Consider the following 24,406-nt stretch of genomic DNA (forward strand, 5'->3'; position numbering starts at 1 on the left):
AAGCAGTTCCTTGAAGAACAGAATGAGAGCAGAAACAGGTCTTTCTGTCTTAATTAGGACAGCAGTCTCTGACCACCAGTGCAACTTTTCATTATAACCCCATATATATCTATATCTATCTATCTATCTAGATATAGATATATATATGCAGGCTACAGAAGCGTAGAACAAAGATAGATCTTTATGATAGAATTTCACCTAAATGACTCAGTGGATGAAGGTTGTAAGCACAACCACAGTTTAGGAATTTTCTAATAATTGGGGTACTTGTTAAGTGTTTACTATGGCCCAAGCACTATGCTAAACATTGGGGTAGATTGGATTTGAGTTGTCTTTGGACCCAGGATTTGTCTTGGAGTGGGGTCCATATTGGGTTGGAAGATAAAATAAGCTCAGTGAGGGCAAAGAATGGTTCTACCAACTCTATGTACTCTCCCAAACACTTTGGACAGTTCTGTGAAAGCAGGAAGTACTCAATAATGTGATAGATTGATTGATAGAATTTCACCCAGAGGCTCAATGAATGCGTGAGGAGGGCCTGATGACCACCACTCAAGCACAGTGATACTTTCTCATCCTTTTAATAATTCTTTAGCACCTCTTCCCAACTTTTATGACTGTCCCCAACCTAGTTTTTTGCTAACTCGTTCATTCATTCAGTCATACTTATTGAACACTTACTGTGCGCAGAGCACTGTACTAAGCGCTTGGAAGAGTACAATATAACGATTACCAGACACAATCCCTGCCCACAGTGAGCTTCCAGTCAGAACAGTGACTGTGAGGACACTCTCCGGTTGGCCTCACTGGGCCTGGCCGGGGATCGGAGCCAGGGCAGCTGCCCCTTCCTCTAAACTGCCATGTTCCTCGCTAACATCTGCTGTGTGACACTGGGCAAGTCACTTCACTTCTCTGGGCTTAATAATAATAATGTTGGTATTTGTTAAGCACTTACTATGTGCAGAGCACTGTTCTAAGCTCTGGGGGAGATACAGGGGAATCACGTTGTCCCAAATGAGCCTCACATTCTTCATCCCCATTATACAGGTGAGGTAACTGAGGCACTGAGAAGTTAAGCGACTTGCCCACAGTCACACAGCTGACAAGTGGCAGAGCCGGGATTCGAACACATGGCCTCTGACTCCCAAGCCCGGGCTCTTTCCACTGAGCCACGCTGCTTCTCTATACCTTGTCTGTAAAATGAGGATTATGACTGTGAACCCCATGTGGGACAGGGACTGTATCCAAACTGATTAGCTTTTAACGATGCCACAGCTTAGTCCTGAGTCTGGCACATAATCATAATAAAAATAATAATAATAACAATTGTGGTGTCTGTTAAGCCCTTACTATGTGCCAGGCATTGTCCTAGACACTGGGGTGGATACAAGCAAATCGAGTTGGACATGGTCGCTGTCCCATGTGGGGCTCACAGTCTCCATCCCCATTTTAGAGATGAGGTAACTGAGGTCCAGAGAAGTGAAGCGACTTGCCTAAGGTCACACAGCAGACAAGTGGCATAACAGGGATTAGAAATCATGACCTTCTGACTCCTAGGCCCGGGCTCTATCCCCTAAGCTATGCTACTTCTCTCTATGCTACCCTGCATATAGTAGACCAGGGCAACTCCTTGAAAGACTTGAAAGTCCTCATCTCACAGGAATGTTATTCTATCATCCTTGTTAAAATGGGAGAGATGATAAACTAACAGTATGTATGTGGCCAAGAGTCTGCAGCACTGCCTAATGGGGGAAGTGGAACTTCACAAGGAGGCAAAAGAGGAGGCAAAACGTCTTTCAAGGAGCTGTCCTGCTTGGCTATATGCCGGGCTGTTTACAGAGAATCAGCCTGGTCCCGTGGAAAAAAAAGTGGGTTTTAATCCCAGCTCTGTCATTTGTCTCCTGTGTTATCTTGGGAAAGTCACTTCACTGTGCCTCAGTTTTCTCATTGAAACGCTTGGGATAGTATTGTTTCCTTCTTGCCCCAATGACTGTAAACCCCATGTGGGATAGAGACTGTGTCTCACCTGATTGCCCTGAATCCATCGCAGCGCTTAGTGCTGTCCTGGTCACATAGTAAGTGCTAAACAATTAACACTAGTATTATTATTGGGCCTAGCATCCCTTTTTACTTTATGGTATCTGCTAAACATTTATTGTGTCAAGAACTGAGTGTTCTGCCCACAGTAAATGCTCAGCAAATATTGCTATTATCATGGTATTTGTTAAGCTCTTACTGTGCATCGAGCCCTGTTCTAAGCACTGGGGTAGTTACAAGTTAATCAGGTTGGGCACAGTCCCTGTCCCACTTGGGGTTCACAATCTAAATTGAAGGGAGAATTTGTATTTACTTCCCATTTTACAGTGGAGGAAACCGAGGCATCGATAAATTAAGAGGCTTGTCCCAGGTCACACAATAGACCAGTGGTGGAGGTGTGATTAAAAACCACATTCTCCATATCCGAGGCCTGTGCTGTTTCCACTAGGCCATGCTGCATCTCTTGGTGATTGATTGATTGTTCTGAATGCTGCAGCAGATACATGTTCATCCATTCATTTACTCATATTTATTGAGCGCTCGCTGTGTTCAGAGCACTGTGCTAAGCTCTTGGAAAGTACAATTCAGCAACAGAGAGAGAGAGAGAGAGACTATCACTACCCACAACAGGCTCATTCAGTTTGGACAGAGTCCCTATCTCACATGGGGCTCACAGTCTAAGTAGGAAGGAGAAACGATATTACAATCTCCATTTTACTGTCGAGGAAACTAAGGCAGAGGTGAGTCAAGTAACTTTTCTGAGGTCACTGGGATCAGAACTCTGATCTTCAGACTCTCAGGCCCGTGCTTTTTCCACCTGGCCATGCTGTTCCTACTCTTTAGAGTCCCTAGATCTGGTAGCTGAGACTGACATTAATCTTCCTGCTCTCCTTCTCCTCCCGCCCTTTCTGCCTCCCCTAACCACCCGATATCACAGCTAACCCTAACCTGAAAGTCAACAGTTTTTATAGTGTAATTATTTCCCCTTACCTAAGAACGATTCTTGAAGTGACAAAGTGAGAAAATAGTACGTGAAAGAGCGCCTTCAGAAGAACATCACTTCATTCGTGGCCTATTTATTGGATGAGCCCGATATTGGATGGCAAAGTTCCTAAGTTGAACTGATGGGGTTTAAACGTAACTGGGCATGTGGATCTCCAGCGATAGTCTCTTAATAGATGTCAGATACACTCTATTGCTACCCTCTTTTATTTCAGTAACATTTTAATTAATTCACACTGATTGAATAAATGTACATTGAGACTTGTTTCCTAATGAGGGCACATTTAGAGGAAAGGTTTTGCATCAGTCTGATATCCTGTGGGTAATTATATTCTAATTATATGGTCGGGGAAAAGAGTCTATAACTCTATGCTGATATTGTTCACTGAACCCAATTAATTACATGCACATAATGAAAGTTCATGATAAGGTTGACTGGCAGCCAGTATATATAAAAAAAAATAATAAAAATAACTCAATTGAATTCTAACCTAGCCTGAGTGCAGATTTAGGCTTTAACCTGGTTAGAAAATGCATTGGCATGAGATCAGTGAATATCTTGGGAAAAAATAAATTCTATTATACCTCTATTATTTTCTAAGGAGTGGGGAGAGGAGATAATGTGCTGCTTGATATATTGTTTTGGGGTATTAACATGGATCCTCTATCTTTCACTGAACACTCCTGGTAATTGTTCTTTCAGCAGAAACACGCAGGTCTATAACCATAGGCCGTGTTGTGCAATTTGTGTTCTTCATTCATACCAATAGTGTCTAAGCATTAAGGACCTCCCTCAGAAGGGATTGGTTTTAGATGCTAATTACTGAGATATCAGTGGCTCTCCACCTTAAAACAAAAACAACAACAACAACAAAAAACCTGCTTCTAAATAGTCACAAATCAGGCCTGATTTTATAGAGAAATACCCGACTAGAAATGTAAAACTGTTAGGTAAAAAGAAAGGACTTCAAAACCTTGAATACCCCTTCTGCTCTTATTAGATTTTACTATTTGAAAATACTGCAGGTTGCTTGTATTTGCCATCTTGAGAGTTTGAGAAAACAGTTTTGCGGCCAAATAGTACGTTCTCATTGCATTAACACCTGCGTCCAATTTCGCTGGACCCTAACAGATGTTACTGAGGCCTGTGTAAGGAACTTTTAAAATACTGTGACAACTGTTGGGTTAAACTGCAAAACCGGAAATGAGGAAATACAGTCTTTCCCTCATTCTTCAACTCTGGGAAAGTGAAGAAACTATGAACCAATACAGAGAAACGCAACTTGTCTTTGTGAGATGAGTGCAGGACTTTGTGAGAGGAAGCAGATTGCCTGTTGGATGACCTTGGACAAGATGTTTAATCTCTCTGTACGTCAGTTTTTTCAACTGTAAAATGGGGATAAAATATTTGTTCTCCCTTTCCCTTAGACAGTGTGCATCAGGAACTGTGTCTGATCTGGAGCACAGACCTGAGAGTTAGAAGAAGTGGGTTCTAATCCCACCTCTGCCATATGGCTGCTGTGTGACACTGGGAAAGTCACTTCACTTCTCTGTGCCTCAGTAATCTCAACTACAAAATGGGGATTAAGACTGTGAGCCCCATGTGGGACAACCTGATTACCTTCTAATCATCTACCCCAGTGCTTAGAACATTGCTTGCCACATAGTAAGCACTTAACAAATACCATAATGATTATTATTGAGAAGCAGCGTGGCTCAGTGGAAAGAGCACGGTCCTAGGAGTCAGAGGTCATGGGTTCTAATCCCGGCTCCACCACTTGTCAACTGTGTGACTTTGGGCAAGTCACTTAACTTCTAGGTGCCTCAGTTCCCTCATCTGTCAAATGGGGGTTAAGACTGTGAGCCTCATGTGGGACAACCTAATTATCTTGTATTAGAACAGTGCTCGGCACATAATAAGCACTTAACAAATGCCAACATTATTATTAATACCCCAGCACTTAGAACAGTGCTTAGCCCAGAGTCAGAGCTTCACAATTATTATTATTATCTGACTATCTTGTCTCTATCTCAGATCTTAGCATAATGCTTGGTATGTTGTCAGAGTTTAAGAAATACCACCATTAAATCAAATACAGGTCATATCTTAGGAGGAATATTTTCCATGGGTATTTATTACCTGTTCTCTCTCTTCCATAAACTTGGGGGACAGTGACCAAGGCTGACCTGGTTGTCTCGTCTCTATCCCAGGGCCTAGGACTGTGGAAGCAAAAAGGGAGAAATCTCCCCCAACTCACCCCAAGTCTCTGTCAAGATACGAGAGCTTCCAGTCAGGGTTGAAAAGATTCCAATTGATATTTTTCTGGCCTATTAGTTTTTTGAGGCCTCCTACTTCATCCCCCTCAAATCTTTATACCATATTTTGCTTCCATGCTCAAAATTACAAAAAAAAATGGCATATATAAGTAGACCACTATATAAATGAAAGATTGAGAGTGAGGGAAACAGCGTGGCTCAGTGGAAAGAGCCTGGGCTTTGGAGTCAGAGGTCATGAGTTTGACTCCCAGCTCTGCCACTTGTCAGCTGTGTGACTGTGGGCGAGTCACTTCACTTCTCTGTGCCTCAGTTACCTCATCTGTAAAATGGGGATTAACTGTGAGCCTCACGTGGGTCCTCACTCTAGGCTTCGAGGCTCTCCATCACCTTGCCCCTTCCTACCTCTCCTCCCTTCTCTCTTTCTACCGCCCACCCCGCACGCTCCGCTCCTCTGCCGCCCACCTCCTCACCGTCCCTCGGTCTCGCCTATCCCGCCGTCGACCCCTGGGTCACGTCCTCCCGCGGTCCCGGAACGCCCTCCCTCCTCACCTCCGCCAAACTCATTCTCTTCCCCTCTTCAAAACCCTACTCAAAAATCACCTCCTCCTAGAGGCGTTCCCAGACTGAGCTCCTCTTCCCCCTCTACTCCCTCTGCCACCCCCCTTTACCTCTCCGCAGCTAAAGCCTCATTTTCCCCTTTTCCCTCTGCTCCTCCACCTCTCCCTTCCCATCCCCACAGCACCGTACTCGTCCGCTCAACTGTATATATTTTCGTTACCCTATTTATTTTGTTAATGAATTGTACATCGCCTCGATTCTATTTAGTTGCCATCGGTTTTTACGAGATGTTCTTCCCCTTGACGCTGTTTAGTGCCACTGTTCTTGTCTGTCCGTCTCCCCCGATTAGACTGTAAGCCCGTCAAACGGCAGGGACTGTCTCTATCTGTTGCCGACTTGTTCATCCCAAGCGCTTAGTACAGTGCTCTGCACATAGTAAGCGCTCAATAAATACTATTGAATGAATGAATGAATGAATGAACAACACGATTACCCTGTCTCTCCCCCAGTGCTTAGAACAGTGCTCTGCGCATAGTAAGCACTTAAAAAATACTAACATTATTATTATTATTATTATTGCTCTCAGATAAATAGAAATCTTCATTTTGGTTTACTATTTTACTGCCTTATTTCAGGATAATAATAATAATAATAATGATATTTGTTAAGCACTTACTATGTTCCAGACACTGTTCTAAAATATTCAATCTAGACTATAACCTTGTTTTGGCCAGAGATTGTCACTCTTTATTACCATATTGTACTTTTCCAAGTGCTTAGTAGGGTGCTCTGTCCACAGTCAGTGCTCAGTAAATATAAGTGAACCAATGAATTTAAGAGAAAAACACAAAAATAGGTGAATATGTGATATTTCCAGAAGGGTATTGGATTTCCGGTAGTCACAGATGAGATTCTGGCATCCTTTATCTGAAAGCATCAGGTAGGGCTTGGAGTGGGAATGAACTAGCATAACTCTCTCCCCTCTCTGAGATTGGATAGACTGGGCAAAAGAGGAGTCCCTTGAAGCCCAGGAGAAGAAGTTTGACCCAGTGGAGTGAGCACGGGCCTTGGAGTCAGTAGGACTTGGGTTCTAATCCCAGTTTTGCTACTTGCCTGCTGTGTGACCTTGGGAAAGTCACTTCATTTCTCTGTGCCTTAGTTACCCCATCTGTAAAATGGAGATTAAGACCATGAGCCCCGTGTGGGACAGGGCTGTTTTCAACCCGATTAGCTTGTATCGACACCAGCGCTTAGTACAATGCTTGACACATAGTAAGCACTTAATCCCTGTTTTGGTCTCATTATAAAAGATCACCAGATGGTAGCACCCAGAATTTTTGAATGTGGCTCTTATGACATATTTTTAAAGCAAGATTGTAACTCTGTGGTCCTTTGTCGATCTTAAATTCAGATTATTTTGTGAATATGTCCAGTTCATTATAATACAGAGATAGGCAGAGTTGAAAATACTCACAGCTTCAACGACATGAGGATTTAGGAATTTTGGATAATGGAAAAAGAGGGAAAATGTTGAGAAAGAAGTAATGGGAAAGTATTAAAACTTGGGAAAAGTTAAGCCTTACCAACAAACAACGCTTTAGCTAACAAAATGAGGTCATTTGTCTGGAGCTTCAGGGACAAACTACGCAGTCATTGATTCAATTACATTTATTGAGTGCTTACTTTGTGCCGAGCACAGTACTAAGCACTTGGGAGAGTACAAAATAATAATAAACAAATTCCCTCCCCGCAATGAGCTTACAGTCTAGAAGGAGAGGCATTCATTAATATGAGTAAATAAGTTACAGATATGGACATAAGTGCTGTGGGGCTGGGTGAGTTACCATTACCATCATGCCTTGTGTGTGTGAGAGAAAATGAGTGGAAATTAGAGATTGGACATTTTTTGTGCATTCATTGTTTCTTTTGTAGAGTAATAATGACTGAAATACCTTCCTCTCTTTTTTTCTGTTTTCAGTTTAAATGTTAACTTATCTTTTTCATCAGACTCTACCCTCTTGTGGAGTTACATTTCCTGAGGCGCACAGCCCCATAGTTTTCCATACTTGTAAAAATGGAAGGGTCTCACAACTCCAATTTCTTGAGGGGCTATCAAATTTTTCTTGGACTGGTCCAGTAACCTTTAGGTTTTATTCTGCAGCTTTCTTTCATTATCTCTCTGGGCAGTCCAACATATCAGCTCATACAGTTAGTTGCCCATAACTTCCCCTGAATGATAATGAATGGCCTCCAGAAGAAATTGCACCTCTGGCCCTTTATTTCAGTGTACAAAATTCCTAAAAACACAAAACGATTCAATTCTGCAAGCCATCAAAGCATATTTTTTTTTTTTCCATAATGGTACACTGAGTAACTGTTTCAACGTCCCCATGTCCATCAGAACAAATAATTACATCTACATCGATCATTTAGCCCATATATTAGACACAAAGTCACTGGACTAGAACACAGTCACAGGATAAATGTCTTCTGTTTGGAAAATAAGTGGCTACGCTTCATCCTGACATTTATTTTCAATAAAAGTGTCAGGTTTGCTTCAGCATTAATTTGGCAGCTTCTTTACCTTATTCTGTCACAGTACCCTATTCGGTTACTATCTCATAAGGAAAGACCCAAATAATATTCTTTTCACACAAACCACGCAGTTGAAAGCCTCTTGTTCTTCAAAAAAAATAGATTTCAAAGTAACAGAATATGGTATCATTTAAAAGTTAGAATTGCTTTGCATTTGATTTATTCCATAAAGTTGAGACTCCATTTGCACTAATAGTCTAATTTTATTGCACATAACTCAAAAATTGATGAATGAAGCACAGTAGAATCACATGGAGACTCTCTCAAACCAACCTAACTTATATTTCTTCTCTCCTGAACATCTTCTATTGCTGTTTATTTAACACCGATTAAAACAAGGGAAACCTAAATGGTAAACTGTTTTAATGCCAAAATTGTTTAAGAACTGTAGTTAGCAGAACCCGATTAGCCCTTTCTGTGTTTTCTTCCTAAGGAGCATAGTCAAGCAAGTGAATCTTATGCATTTGGAGGTGGTGAGACATGCTGGGAAATTGGATACTCCTGGGTGTCTTCTGATTCCCTGGGCCTGAGTGACGGTTGTTATTTGGAGATGCTGATGACTCTGTCTCTCCATTCACCTCATGGATCCCGAGGGAGCTGGCCCAATTCCTTCAGGAGCCACCTCTGTCAATTCAAGATTGAATTAAAGGGAGGCTTCCCCTCTGAGATAATCCCCGCTTGGCCAATAATGGTGATCACTCGGAGTGGCCACAGTGGAATGGCCACAGTGGTGATGCTGTCTGATTGATGCCTGCCTCTAACCAATCAGGGATGAGGCTATAAGATCCAGACATGCAACCTGTCAATCAGGTAGGCATAGATGGTGTCAGAATTCATGGAGTCAGTTGTGAGTCAGTACCAGAGTTCAGAACTCAGCAATGTTATCAGGACACTCACCACATACTTTTTTGAAAAAAAAAATAAAATAGATTTGCCTGATCGAGAATCAGATCACATAAAAAGTCCACTTTTCCTCAGGAAGCAGCAAGAACGTAATTCTTGACCATATTTCTTTGGCCATTTCAGTGGGTCAGTGCAAACGATCAGTGGCACATGTTGTGTGCTCACTATGTCTAGGGCACTGTAATTAGCTCCCTGGACAGTACAATAAAATAGAGTTGATTGACCTGAACCCGGCCTAAAAGGAGTTGAAAGTCTAGAAGGGCAGAAATATGTTAGGTTGCAGGATATGTATATAAGTGCTGGGGGTGGGATGATTATTAAGTGAGTAATAATAATAATAATAATAATGTTGGTATTTATTAAGCGCTTACTATTTGCCGAGCACTGTTCTAAGCGCTGGGGTAGAGCCAGGGGAATCAGGTTGTCCCACGTGGGGCTCACAGTCTTAATCCCCATTTTACAGATGAGGTAACTGAGGCACTGAGAAATTAAGTGACTTGCCCAAAGTCACAGAGCTGACATGTGGTTGAGCAGGGATTCGAACCCATGACCTCTGACTCCAAAGCCCGTGCTCTTTCCACTGAGCCACACTGCTTCTCGATAAGAATCACTGTCTTTGTTAAATGTTTACTATATACCAAGAACTGTTCTAAGCACTGGGGCAGATGCAAGGTAATCAGGTGGGGCACAGTACTTGTCCATCATGCGGCTCGCAGTCTTGAACCCCATTTTACACTTGAGGTAATTGAGGTCCAGAGAAGTTAAGTGACTTGCCCAAGGTGACACAGCAGACATGTAGCAGGGTCAGGATTAGAACATGACTTCTGACTCCCAAGCCCATCCTCTTTCCAATAATAATGATAAAAATTGTGGTATTTGTTAAGTGCTTACTAAGTGCCAGGTATTGTACTAAGCCCTGAGGTGGATACAAGGAAATCGGGTGGGACACAGTCCCTGTCCCACATGGGGCTCATGCTCTCAATCCCCATTTTACAGATGAGATAACTGAGGCACAGAGAATTGAAGTGATTTGCCCAAGGTCACACAGTAGGCAAATAGAGTGGGGATTAGAACCCATGACCATCTGATTCCCCAGCCCTTGCTCTATCCATTACCCCAGGCTGCTTCTTTGACTAAGCCAGGCTGCTTCTCACAACGCAGAAAAAAGGGCAAGTGGGGAAAATGAGGGCGTAGTCAATGAAGGCCTCTTGGAGAAGATGGGATTTTAGGAGACCTTTCCAGGTAAGGAGAGTGGTGGTCTATCTGATATAAACGGGGAAGGAGTTTCCGACTAGAGGTGGGATACGGTTAAAGGGTAGGCAGCCGAACAGAGGAATTCGAGGTACAGTGAGTAGGTTGGTGTTCAGGTAGGAGAGGAGAGCAGGTTGTGTGCCTTATAGCCAATGGTAAGGAGTTTCTATTTGATGCAACTGAGGAAGGGCGAAGATTATAAGCTCTTGAGGAGCAGCGAGAAACAGACGCAACTTTTTTTCGAAAACATTGATCCAGGCAGCAGAGAGAAGCGGGGCCTGGCACGGGGCGAGATGGATGCAGGGAGGTCAGCAAAAAGACCTCAAAGGCAGAGAAGCAGCGTGGCCTAGTGGATAGAGCACAGCCCTGGGAGTCAGAAGGACCTGGGTTCTAATCCTACCTCTGCCACCTGTCTGCTGAATGACCTTGGACAAGTCACTTAGCTTCTCTGGACCTCAGTTACCTCCTCTGTAAAATGGGAATTAAGATTGTGAGCAGAGCCCCATGTGGGACAGGGACTGCATCCAACATGATTCCCTAGTACCTCCCCCAGAGCTTAGTACACTGCCTGGAACATTGAAAGTGCTTAAGAAATGTGCCAATTATTATTGTTATTATTATCGTCAGTACTCAGGATAGCAGAGACATTCCTCTGAGGTGACTCTTCCAATGTCAGCCGCATCTCAGTTTCGTGGGTCTTCACACTGCCGTGTCTCACGACTGCTCGCCAAGAGTTACTTCCTGTCTCTACAGGGTAGGACTCGTCCTGGCATGATACTATTGCCCATTTATGGCTCGCATGTTGGTAACCATGACAGCAGACTTGGCACCGCCGATTCTGGAAGGCGGTTCACGCCTATGGCCTCTGGAACCCATCTCCACTAGAAACCGAAGCCATAAGATCAGAACCCCTTGCCCCGTGGGAGGCAAGGGAATAATTAACATAGATCAGTTCCCTGCCAAGGTAAAGTCGCCGTTTGGGAACTCACTACTGAACAGAACTATGTCTACAGTGTCAATTCGTAGGTTCGGATCGTGCTGCATATTTCCAATCACTCGATCGGTGGTATTTATTGAGCGATACCTGTGTGTATAATACTGTACTAAGTGCTCGGGAGAATAGAAAGCAACAGAGTTGGTAGACACTTGCCCTGCCCACGAAGAGCTTACAATCTAGAGGGTGCTTTTCTACACGTGACGCGCTTTCCTATGCTTTTCTATACATTATGCAGAGGTGATAGGAAATAGTAGTTGTGGTATTTGTTAAATGCTTACTATATGCCAAGGACTGTACTAAGTGTTGGGGTAGAAATAGCATGGCTTAGTGGATAGAGCATGGGCCTGGGAGTCAGAAGGCCACACGTTCTAATCCCGGATCCGCCATTTGTCCACTGTGTGGCCTTGGGCAAGTCGCTTCACTTCTCTGTGCTTCAGTTATCTCATCTGGAAAATGGGGATGAAGATGGTGAGCCCCATGAGGGACAGGGACTGCGGTCCAACCTGATTTGCTTATATCCACCCCAGCGCTTAGTAGGGTGCCTGGCACATAGTAAGCACTTAACAAATACCACAGTTATCATTATTATCACTAGACAAGATAATCAGTCCCCACATGGAGTTCACAGTCTCAGTAGGAGGGAGGACAGATATTGAATCCCCATTCTACAGATGAAATATGCCAGGATGCCTGGCATATAGTAAGCGCTTAACAAAAACCACAGTCATCATTATCATTATACAGGATAATCAGGCCACACATGGAGTTAACAGTCTCAGTAGGAGGGAGGACAGATACTGAATTCCCATTCTACAGATGAAATAACTGAGGCATATAGAAGTGAAGCCAATAGCCCAATGCCACATAGCAGAGCTGGGATAATAATGTTGGTATTTGTTAAGCACTTACTATGTGCAGAGCACTGTTCTAAGCGCTGGGGTAGATACAGGGTAATCAGGTTGTCCCACGTGAGGCTCACAGTTAATCCCCATTTTACAGATGAGGTAACTGAGGCACAGAGAAATGAAGTGACTTGCCCACGGTCACACAGCTGACAAGTGGCAGAGCTGGGAGTCGAACTCATGACCTCTGACTCCGAAGCCCAGGCTCTTTCCACTGAGCCACGCTGCTTAGAAGCCAGGTCCTCTGTCTCCTAAACCCGGGTTCTTTCCACTAGACCACCCTGCTTCTCCAGGCCACAGACTAGAAACAGCAAGAGGTCGGAATGCAAAGTGAATATTTCACCATTGGTTTCTTCGCCATTAACCGCTAGAGAAAGGGCAAGGAGTTCTCCATAGGTTTGTCTGCTCCCCCATGATTGCAGCAAAACAAAATGGTAGCTCTAGCCTCTGGTGCTTTTAGGGGTTAGGATCTGTGAAGGTATATTTAAAGACACAGTTAGTTCTGACGGCTCTGAGGTTAACAGCTCAGAAGTACTGCCGTTGGCTTGTATGTTGAGATCATCTCCGCTTATGAAGTTTGTCGCCACGGCTAAGTGTGCTGACCCTCAGGCCCCAGTGGAGATCTTACGTTCTTTAAAAACATGCACCACTTGAGGTGAAAACACCTAAGATCTGGAAATTCTTGGGGCCCGACTCCAGTCGATCCAAGAGTTTAGTGCCCAGTTACATAAGTGGCAGAGCTAAGCCGACAGCAAGATAGAGGAGCGGAGTGATGAAAGTTGTTGGCAGAAAGCACTCTTCTTTGTGCCAGTGGAGGTGTTTTTGCTGCTGTCTGTCTCTCATGCTGAGTTAAAAGAAAAAAAAAAAAACTGTGCTTGAGGTAATCATCACTTGCAGCTTGTTCTCTGCGAGTGATCAATAGCAGCAGGTTTAGGCATTGTGGTAAACATCCTTTTTGTGAAAGTAGTTTTCTGAGATGTACAAATACTCTACCTTTGACACTCAGCGGGATGTAGAAAAAACCATCGTCAGAGGAGAAGTTGAAAAATCAGACCCCTCTTTATTCTATTTTTCATACATATATATTTACCCCTAATGCCAGTCTTTTTTACTCTTTCATTCCAATTATTTTCATTCTTTGGAAAATTTAATGCAGTCTATTGTTTGGGTATGTGTGGTTCTGCTTTTGGTGGAATTTTGTGCTTAACAGTAGGCGTGCATTGAACAAAATGGGCTTGCTATTCAAAAATCCTGGAATATCAATACGCACAATCTTCCACTTACGAATTTAGGGTCTCTAATTTGCCTCTCTTTCTCTTAGTAGAGCAGCTATTTTTTTGACACTTGCACAATGAGAAGTAGCGTGGCCTACTGGAGAGAGCACGGGGCTGAGAGTCAGAAGGACATGGGTTCTAATCCCTGCTCTGATGTGTGAATTTAGGCGAGTCACTTAACTTTTGTGTGCCTCAGTTACCTCAGCTGTAAAATGGGAATTAAGACTGTGAACCCCACGTGGGACCGTATCCAAAAGGATTCACTTGTATCTACCCCAGTGTTTAGCATACTCCCTGACACTTAGTGTACACTAAACAAATACCATAAAAAATTATATGGAATAAAACTACCATTTCCCACATCAGTTATCTTACAGAACAATTTTTCTTGCTGAACCACAATTTGCCTTAATTAGTAAGGCGCCATTTATCTTGTGGAATTATAGAACTTTTGTGTACAACACAGAAAACAAAGTGAAGAGGACATGGGTGAGCATTTTCTTTTCATTATTAGTGTAAGCTCATTGTGGTCTGGGGACATGTCTACCAACTCTGCTATATTCTCCCAGGCACTTAATACAGGGTTTCGCAATATTTTAAGTGCTGAGTATATACTATTGATGGTTTCTCTTGCGAAGAAACTTCTCCATCACAACTGATGTCAAATAATATAAAAATAATATAATAAATAACCTGCTATAACTACATGCTTTTTTCCATGTGTATTAATGTTTGCCCCCCCTTCTCGTATGGAGGGAACTTGTCTACCAACTCTGTTATATTTTACTCTCCCACGCACTGAGAATAATGCTTTACACACAGGAAACGTTCAATAAATATAATCGATTGGTACCTGGATAGGAGATGGCTAGGCTTCTGCACTCGTTGAGGCCTGTTTCTGACATCAGGATTTGGTTCTGCTTTGTATCTAAAACAAAATGTTATCGTGTGGTTCAATCGAGCCATGAAAATATATGCTACGGAAGACAAATTTGTTCGTCATTTTCTTTCTTCTGCTCCCCTAGAGTTGAAATATTTTTAGAGGTAAATGCTAAATGGTAGGATAAAAGTATCAGAATCAACTAATAGCATGTATTTACTCTGTCCAGAGAATTGTAACTATGTACTTCGGAAAGTATAATCAAGTTAGAAGGTATGGCCCTTTCCTTCAAGGAATTTATCATCTAGGGAGGGAGACTGGCACACATAGATTATGTTAGAAGAAGCAACAGAATTTAAAGGGAAGGATATAAGTGTTACTGGATTTGGGGATGGGGAAGGAGTTGATGTCGGTGGGTGGTGGGTAATAGGCATGGAATTAGTGTGAGGAAAGGAAAGATTAATCAGGAAAAACCTCCTGGAAGGAGCATGACTTAGTGGAAAGAACATGGGCTTGGAAGTCAGAGGACGTGGGTTCTAATCTTTTAATTCCGGCTCTGCCACCTGTTTGTTGTGTGACCTTGGGCAAAGCACTTCACTTCTCTGTGCCTCATTTCCCTCATCTGGCAAATGGGGATTAAGACTGTGAGCCCCACGTGGGACAGTCTGATTCCCTTGTAATAATGTTGGTATTTGTTAAGTGCTTACTATGTGCAGAGCACTGTTCTAAGTGCTGGGGGAGATACAGGGTAATCAGGTCATCCCATGTGAGGCTCACAGTTAATCCCCATTTTACAGATGAGGTAACTGAGGCACAGAGAAGTGAAGTGACTTGCCCACAGTCACACAGCTGACAAGTGGCGGAGCTGGGAGTCGAACTCATGACCTCTGACTCTGAAACCCAGGCTCTTTCCACTGAGCCATGCTGCTTCCCCAAGTGATCCAGTGATTGAAACAGTGCTTGGCGCATAGTAAGCGCTTAACAAATATCATTATTATTATTATGTGATTTCAGAAGGGCTTTGACGAGAAGCAGTGTTGCATAGTGGAAAGAGCTCGTGCCACGATTCAGAATAATAATGATGGCGTTTGTTAAGCACCTACTATGTGCAAAGCACTGTTCTAAGCTCTGGGGGGCATGCAAGGTGATCAGGTTGTCCCACGCAGGGCTCACAGTCTTAATCCCCATTTTCCAGATGAGGTAACTGAGGCACAGAGAAGTGAAGTGACTTGCCCAAAGTCACACTGCTGACAAGCGGCAGAGTTGGGATATGAACCCATGATCTCCGATTCCCCAGTCCATGCTCTTTCCACTGAGCCACGCTGCTAAGGAGACCTTAGTTCTAATTCTGACTCTGCCACTTGTCTACTGTGTGTTCTTGGGCAAGTCACTTAACTTCTCTGTGCCTCAGTTAGCTCACCTGTAAAATGGGGATTAAGATTGTGAGCCCCACAGGGGGCATGGAATGTCTCCAACCTGATTAACTTGTATCTACCCCAGCGGTTAGTACCTGCCTGGAATTTAGTAGCCACTTACCAATTACCATTAAAAAAAGAAGCAAACCAACAAATAAACCAAAAAAAAAAAAAAAAAGATGGGGAGAACAGAGGTCTGCCAGATACGACGGGGAGTGATTTCCAAAGAGGAGGGAGGGTGTGAACAAGAGGTTGACGGAGAGAGCAGTGAGAATGAGACACACTTGAGTAGGTTGGTTTGAGAGAAAATAGACATCTCGAAACACCTCTCAGTGGTATGAAGCCTTTTTTTTTCTACTTCTTAGCACAGCTTGGAAGTAAGCAAGAATCAGGTTTGCACCGGGTAATGTAGCGGGAGTAGTTTTCCATCAGTGATATCGACCAACCGCCTTCTCAGAAACCCAAACTGAACCGGTTATTTCATTGTTAGAAGAAATTTTGGAACTCTTGGCAGCGATTTGAAAATGGTCGAACTGTGTTATCATTTGCTCTCGATCCTTTTTGTGGCATTTACTGGGTAGGCTCTGTATGCCAAGACTGGCAGGTGTGGGAAGGTCAAGGAATTATAGACTGGCTGAGGTAATATTCTTTTCCATTTAGCATAAGACTTATCAAAATTATATGTCACAAACGAGACTGGCATAGCATTTATGCTCAATCATCTGAGAAGGAAAATCTGCATCTTATTTTAGGGTTCTTAATGGCCTTATGTAGAATGCACTCTCCTGGAAATTATCAGCTCTTATGACATGAACTGTTTAACATTTATGTTTTCAGAAATGTTGTATGATATTTTTCATGACAAAGAATAAGCTCATTGTCAGCAGAGTACGTATCTACCAAATGTTATACTGTACTCACCTAAGTGTTTAGTATAATGCTCTGCGCACAGTAAACATTCAACAAAATCGATCTAATACACGATAGTTGACTAGTTAATAATGAGTTAATAATATCAATTTATCAACTTGAACACATAGGATCATCCCTTGAAACTACAGCTTGTTGGAATTACAGTGTCTCTTTTGGCCGGTACTTAAACTGGCACTGTACCCGAATCCCAGAATATAATTCCTAAAGAATATAAGTGGCATATAATTTTCTTTCATACTTTTTTTTTTTGGTGGGAACAGTTCCTGGACAAATGGGGCCAAGGTAATGGCATATGAACTTCACAGTTATTACATTCACCAAAGAACTAGAATGAAATCAACTGCACTCATTTAATCTCCAATCAAAGTGGAATCTGAGCCTAGATCTTTAGACTAGAATTGCTCTTGTGTGACCCTCTCTCTGTTTAATTTCCATGCCTCCACCTGCTTGTATAGCATCTGTTTTTATCTTGATAGGAACGACAAGCAACTGTGAAAAAAGACAAGAGCGGTTCACAGCAGGCAAATAAACTAAGCGATCGGAATAAAATGCAAAGAGCAAATTCCGTGACTGTAGATGGACAAGGCCTGCAGGTATGTCTTTTCTGAGCATTTGAAGCCCCTTATTTATTCTGCCTGGATTTATCTTGTCAGACATCAGCACACTGACATAAATGACAGATTTACCAGCAGGAGAACATGGTTGCATCCTGCCCTCACCCATGTTTACGTGCATGTCTATCCCCGTCAGAAGCTGATAGACAAGGTGTCTTCCAGGATATCTGCGAACTATATAAAGAGATGTGTACGAGCGTTCAGTACAGTGCTCTGCACACAGTAAGCACTCAATAAACGCCGTTGTTTGCATACTTTCAGTGCTCTACTTTTCCATTAAAATGGTAGGACAGCTTTAGTGATTTGATGTTAAATGCTTTGTGAATATTTTTTTTCCTAGTATTTGTTCAGCGCTTACTTTGAACCAGGCGCTGTACTAAGCCCTGGGGAGGATACCAGATCATCTGGTCCATGTCCCATAGGGGAGTCATAGCTTTAACCCCATTTTTCAGATGAGGTAAATGAGGCGCAGAGAAGTTAAGGGATTTGACCAAGGTCACACAGCAGACATATGGCAGAGCTGGGATTAGATCCGGTGACCTTCTAACTCCCAGACCTGTGTTCTTTCCACAAGGCGATGCTGCTTTTCAATAAGTAGGTATTTTGTAACACTGTAATTATCGTGTCCTTGTTCAGGGAAAAGTCACTTACGGAGAATGAATATTGGTGAATATCTGAGGACCATTCTAGTACATTAATAATTCTTTTGAACCTAGATGTGATTTTCATGAAAATATGCAACACACTGGACAGGAATATTTTGAAATTCAGATTTATTACTTATTTTTTCATTTATTTATTTGTTTGTTTATTTATTTATTTATTTAAATTGATAAAATATAGATTGTTGAAGCAGCGTGGACTATTGGCTACAGCATGGACCTGGGAGGCAGAGGACCCGAGTTAATAATGTTGGTATTTGTTAAGCGCTTACTATGTGCAGAGCACTATTCTAAGCACTGGGGTAGACACAGGGGAATCAGGTTGTCCCACATGGGGCTCACAGTCTTAATCCCCTTTTTACAGATGAGATAACTGAGGCACAGAGAAATGAAGTGACTTGCCCATAGTCACACAGCTGACAAGTTGCAGAGCGGAATTCGAACCTAAGATCTCTGACTCCAAAGCCCGGGCTCTTTCCACTGCGCCACGAGTTCTAATCCCAGCTCTGTCACTCGTCTACTGGGTGACCTAGGGCAAGAATTTCTACTTTTCCGTTCCTCAGTTACCTCTTCTGTGAAATGGGAATTAAGAATGTGAGCCCCATGTGGATTGTGTCTAACTTGATTATCTTGTATTCACTCAGTCGTATTTACTGAGCACTTACTGTGTGCAGAGCACTGTACTAAGCGCTTGGAAGATATAATTTGGCGACAGAGACAATCCCTGCCCAGCAACGGTATCTACCTACATGCTTAGTACAGTGCCTGACACTTAGTGAGCACTTAACAAATGCCATTAACTATAAATACATGCATATCCACATATAGATGCACACATATACACATATCTGCCCTTTCCTCTCCATCCAAACCATTACCATGTGAATACAATCACTCATCCTATCGTGCCAAGGTAACTGCATCAGGCTCCTTGCTGACCTCCCAACCTCCTGTCACTCCCTACTCCGGTCCAGACTTCAATCCGCTGCCTGGATCATCTTTCTACAAAAACATTCAGGAGACGTCACTCCCTCCTCCAAAATCTCCCGTGGTTGCTCATCCACCTCCCTGCCAAACAAAAACTCCTCACCATTGGCTTTAAAGCAGCGTGAAACAGGAAGCAGCGTGGCTCAGTGGAAAGAGCCCGGCTTGGGAGCCAGAGGTCATAGGTTCAAATCCCGGCTCTGCCACTCGTCAGCTGTGTGACCGTGGGCAAGTCACGTAACTTCTCTGTGCCTCAGTTCCCTCATCTGTAAAATGGCGATTAACTGTGAGCCTCAAGTGGGACAACCTGATTACCCTGTATCTCCCCCAGCGCTTAGAACAGTGCTGTGCACATAGTAAGCGCTCACCTGTCTTCTCTCCTTCTACAACCCAACCCACACACTTTGCTCGTCTGGTGCCAACCTTATCACTGTAACCTGATCTCGCCTGTCTCGCCGCCGACCCCTGGCCCACATCCCACCTCTGGCCTGGGTGACCCCCTCAAATCTGACAGATAGTTACTCTCCCCCCTTCAAAGCCACATTGAAGACACATCTCCTCCAAGAAGCCTTCCCAGACTGAACCCCACTTTCCCTCATCTCCCTTTCTCTTCTGAGTTGCCCTGAAGTGCTCCCTTTGATCTTCTCCCACCTTCCAGCCCACAACACTTACGTAAATACCTGCAAATATATTTGTTTGTATTGATATCTGACTCTCCCAACAGACTGTGAGCTCGTTGTGGGCTGGGAATGTCACTGTTCATTGTTGTATTGTACTTTCCCAAGCGCTTAGTACAGCACCCTGCACAGAATAAGCATTTAATAAATATGATCGAATGAATGAAAGGATATCTTTTAGTATAGTTTTTAATATACTGGGGTGGAGAGACTTAGAATATGCATACAGACCCTACATACATTTGATTGGAAAATAAGTCCAGTTCCATGCTAATTCCCCTGCGTTATTATGCCATCCCTCTCTTTTTTTGTTGTTGTGTGCTGATTGTGGGTAGCTTCTTGTTAATATACAAAGTTGGACAAAATGTTAACATAAGCAGCATGAGGAGGTCACCTCCATATGGAACATACCTATTACTGGCACGGAAGCCTACGCACCATAGAAACTTTGGAAAGATCTTACATATTTTGGCATATGTGCCTTCTGAGTGTGATTTAAGACATATTGAAATTTCTCAGCTAGATGTGACTTTGTTGAATAGAAAAATCTAATGAATTCTTTGTAGGGAATAGCATCAAACTTGTAACACCCCGATGGTTCACTTTAAATTAGCAAATGACCTCATGCAGTAATAAATTCATAACTTAATTGAATGGCCTGAAATGCATGGAATCGTCTCATAATTTAGAGAAATGCAATTTAGAAAACATTGAGCTTTGGTTGAGGGGCTGGGGATGGAGCAGCCCCACCTATTCACCAAAATGAAGGTGGTTGCTTTCTATCTTGCGAGCCTGGGAATATTGATCGCAAGCGCAAGTGATCATATTTTTCCAGTAATTCGGGAAAAAAGAAACCCTGTAGAAAAATGAAAGTCATCTGTACATTTCGTAAAAGTACAGATATTCTGGAAAAGCACTGAGTCTCAGCAGAGTTTGCAGATATCTCCATGACAGTAGAGATCTCCGTTTCTTAGAGAAGACTATTAATCATAGTTAGGCACATTCATCTTATTTCTTTCTAGCTAACCAGCATAATGATCAGGATTATTATTTCTAATTAGAGGAAGTAATAGATCATGTATAACCTTAGGATGAGTCTCATTAATTAACCTCAGTCCTAAGGGACTTCAAATAGAGGTAGTTAGGTACTCCATCTTTGTCAGAGCTAAAGCACCACGGGTTTACTCTTAATACGCAGGAACAAACATCACTGGAATGGCAATAAATAGCCAGACATGATTAAAATAGATTAAGAAGGAGAAAAGTTTTTAAGCCGTTCACATCTGAGAATATATGTAGAGGAAAAACAAGAGTGGCTTAAAACTGTGTTGCAGAGGGAAGGAATCTTTGCCTCTTTCATGCAAGGTTGGCTGACCTTTGTTGAGAAAAGCCTCGTAGATCTGACATTTTGCTTCAGCCATGCCTATGCCTAGAGCTCAGGATGAAAAGTTCCTATTTCCAGTTGTTTTGAACATGAAGCCTGTATTGAAGTGATTTCAGTACCTAGTGGGTTGTTTTTAGGAGAAGAGAATATCTATCTGACATTTTTTTTTTTAGTTTATTGGCTTCAGCAACCATGGTAGAGAGTAGCGGAGCTATTTATTATTCACAATATTAGGGCTTTTGCCATTGGATGTTGGGGAGGGTTATTCCTCGGGTCCTTTCCACATGTTCATCTTATTGAAATTCCTACAAAAGAAGAATCAAAGATCCATAGAGCATCTCAAGAAATTTCCCAGGATAGATGGTTTAAAAGTCCTCCGGAGAAGGTGACTCCTTGACTTTCCTTTTCCAAATTCTAGTTCAGTTACTCTCAAGGTGCTTCTCTTTAGGGCCATGCATTCGCTCCCGCTTCAACTCAATCCTGTTCCTTCTTTTAAATCTTTGTGGGTGTGGTCACGTGACCAACAGCTCCCTCAGAAAGTCTCTTGCTGCATTTGAAGACCTTTTCTGTCACACTCATGTCTTCTCTTCTCCAGGCCTGAATGACTTTGATTCCTTTAACCAATCTCAAAGGGAATATTTTCTATCCCCTTAATTCTTTTGGTTGGTCTTCTGGGGACCTTCTGTTTTTTCACCAAAATTGAGCAGTGATCCAAGACAGGCCAGGCTATTGGAGAGCAGAGAAGAAGCAGTGTTGCCTAGTGGAAAGAGCACGGGCTTGGGAGTTGGAGGACCTGGATTCTAATCCCAGCATCAGCACATATAATAATAATGTTTGTATTTGTTAAGCGCTTACTATGTGCAGAGCACTCTTTTAAGCGCTGGGGTAGATACAGGGCAATCAGGTCGTCCCACATGAGGCTCACAGTCTTAGTCCCCATTTTACAGAGGAGGGAACTGAGGCCCAGAGAAGTGAAGTGACTTGCCCACAATCACACAGCTGACAAGTGGCAGAGCCGGGATTTGAACCCATGACTTCTGTCTCCCAAGTCCGTGCTCTTTCCACTGAGCCATGTTGTGTGATCTTGACAGTTCACTTAACTTTTCTGTGCCACAGTTACCTCATCAGTGAAATGGAGATTAAGTCCATAGGTACTCTTATATCTAGACTGTCAACTTGCCATCTAGACTATAAGCTGGTTGTGGGCAGGGAATGCGTATGTTTATTGTTGTATTATACTCTCCCAAACACTTAGTATGGTGCTCTGCACACAATAAGAGCTCAATAAATCTGATTGAATGAATGAATATCTACCCCAGTGCTTGGTCCAGTGCCTGGCACATAAGAAGGACTTAACAAATGCCATGAAAAAAGTATTAACCAATGCTTGTTACCATAATCCTCTCGCATTTCCGTTATTATATACTGGATTCATGTTGGCTTTTAAGAATAACTCTGAGATGCTTCTTATTCAACTCTTGGTTGACTGTGACTTCCCCACATCCTATCGGATTAGTTGAACTTTCCCTATCCTTCATTCTGTGTGATTTATTTTGATCCCCCCCAAAGTGTACTCCTATTTCTTCCTACTGACCACTTCTGTCATTTTACAGGGTTGCTTTGAATTCCATTTTCCCAGCACCCTTAGCATCACCCTCTCATTTAGTGACACATACAATGTGATAAATATATCCTCACTTTCTTCTTGCACGTCAGTACCTTTCAAGTGAGCCTGTCCTGCGATGGTTGGGAAAGAAAATTTAAAAAAAGTACAATTAAGAGATGAAGAGGTCTGAAATATTTTCAAATATGTTTGCTAGGACAAGGTTGGCGGTGGTTAAGGCATTTATGTTAAGAAACGTCTGATAAGATTTGTCCCCCTCATATGTTTTGTTTGCCAATATTGATGTGGCCCAGGCTTGACCTCATCAGTTCTGAAATACTGCATTGTCCTCACTGTTGTTTTCCAGGGTTGAACCCTTGGAGATATTTTAGCAAGACATTTTCATGAATCCCTTTTCCAAAACAGAACCTGGCAAACTTCAGGAATGAAAACCAGACATTTGGATTCATTTCATTTATTCGATCATTGTGAGTGAGCGCTTACTGTGTGCAGCTCATCGTATTAAGTGCTTGAGAGAGTGCAATACAACAATAAACAGACACCTTCGCTGCCCACAACGAGCTTACAATCTAGAGAGGTGGAGACAAAGACGTTAAAATAAATGAAAAAAATTACTGTTATGTGCATAAGTGCTGTGGGGCTGGGCGGGGGCAAGAACAAAAGGAATAAGTCAGGGTGATGCAGAGGGAAGTGGGCACGAACAAAAGGAGTAAGTCAGGGTGATGCAGAGGGAAGTAAGAGATGAGGAAGGGGGAGCTTAGTCAGGGAAGGTTTCTTGGAGATGTGCCTTCAGTAAGGTTTTGAAGCGGGGGACAGTAACTATGTGTAAGATTTGAGGAGGGAGCATTCCGGGCCAGAGGCAGGATGTGTCTGAGGGGCCGGCGGCGAGATAGGCGAGATCAAGGCCTAGTGAGAAGGTTAGCATTAGAGGAGAGAAGTGTACAGGCTGGCTTGTAGTAGGAGAGTAGCCCGGTGAGGTAGGAGCGCGCAAGGTGATTGACTCCTTTAAAGCCAATGGTGAGAAGTTCTTGTTTGATGCAGAGGTAGATGGGCAAATACTGGAGTTTTTTGAGGAGTGGTTAAACATGACCTTAACATTTTCGTAGCAAACTTTCCTCCTATAATAGAGGTTGTAATGCTATCTATCTGTTGAGCAAGCATGCACAGAGTGTGATGCAATATACTAGGTACTTGGGAAGTCCAAGATATGCAGAAAACCCATTTCTTGTCCATGATGATCTTGTACTTTCATTCATTCGGTCAGTCAAATTTATTGAGCGCTTACTGTGTGCAGGCCACTGTACTAAGCGCTTGGAATGTACAATTTGGCAACAGATAGAGACAATCCCTACCCAACAACGGGCTCACGTTCTAAAAGGAGGAGACAGAAAGCAAAACAAAAGAAGTAGTCAGGCATTAATAGAATCAAAATTAGAT

At 42.8% G+C, this 24,406-nt stretch overlaps 1 protein-coding gene across 6 annotated transcripts in view; it reads left to right on the forward strand.

Moving 5' to 3' along the window:
- DGKB (diacylglycerol kinase beta) overlaps positions 1-24,406 on the forward strand; it is a 609,664-nt gene that overhangs the window by 194,651 nt on the left and 390,607 nt on the right. For all 6 annotated transcript variants that reach the window (XM_039912948.1, XM_029070029.2, XM_029070032.2 and 3 more), the window contains one exon: positions 17,501-17,617. In XM_039912948.1, coding sequence (XP_039768882.1) covers positions 17,501-17,617 — 117 coding nt within the window. The remainder of the gene's footprint in view (positions 1-17,500; positions 17,618-24,406) is intronic.

The sequence above is a fragment of the Ornithorhynchus anatinus genome, chromosome 8, assembly GCF_004115215.2.
Source record: "Ornithorhynchus anatinus isolate Pmale09 chromosome 8, mOrnAna1.pri.v4, whole genome shotgun sequence".
Lineage (NCBI taxonomy): Eukaryota > Metazoa > Chordata > Mammalia > Monotremata > Ornithorhynchidae > Ornithorhynchus > Ornithorhynchus anatinus.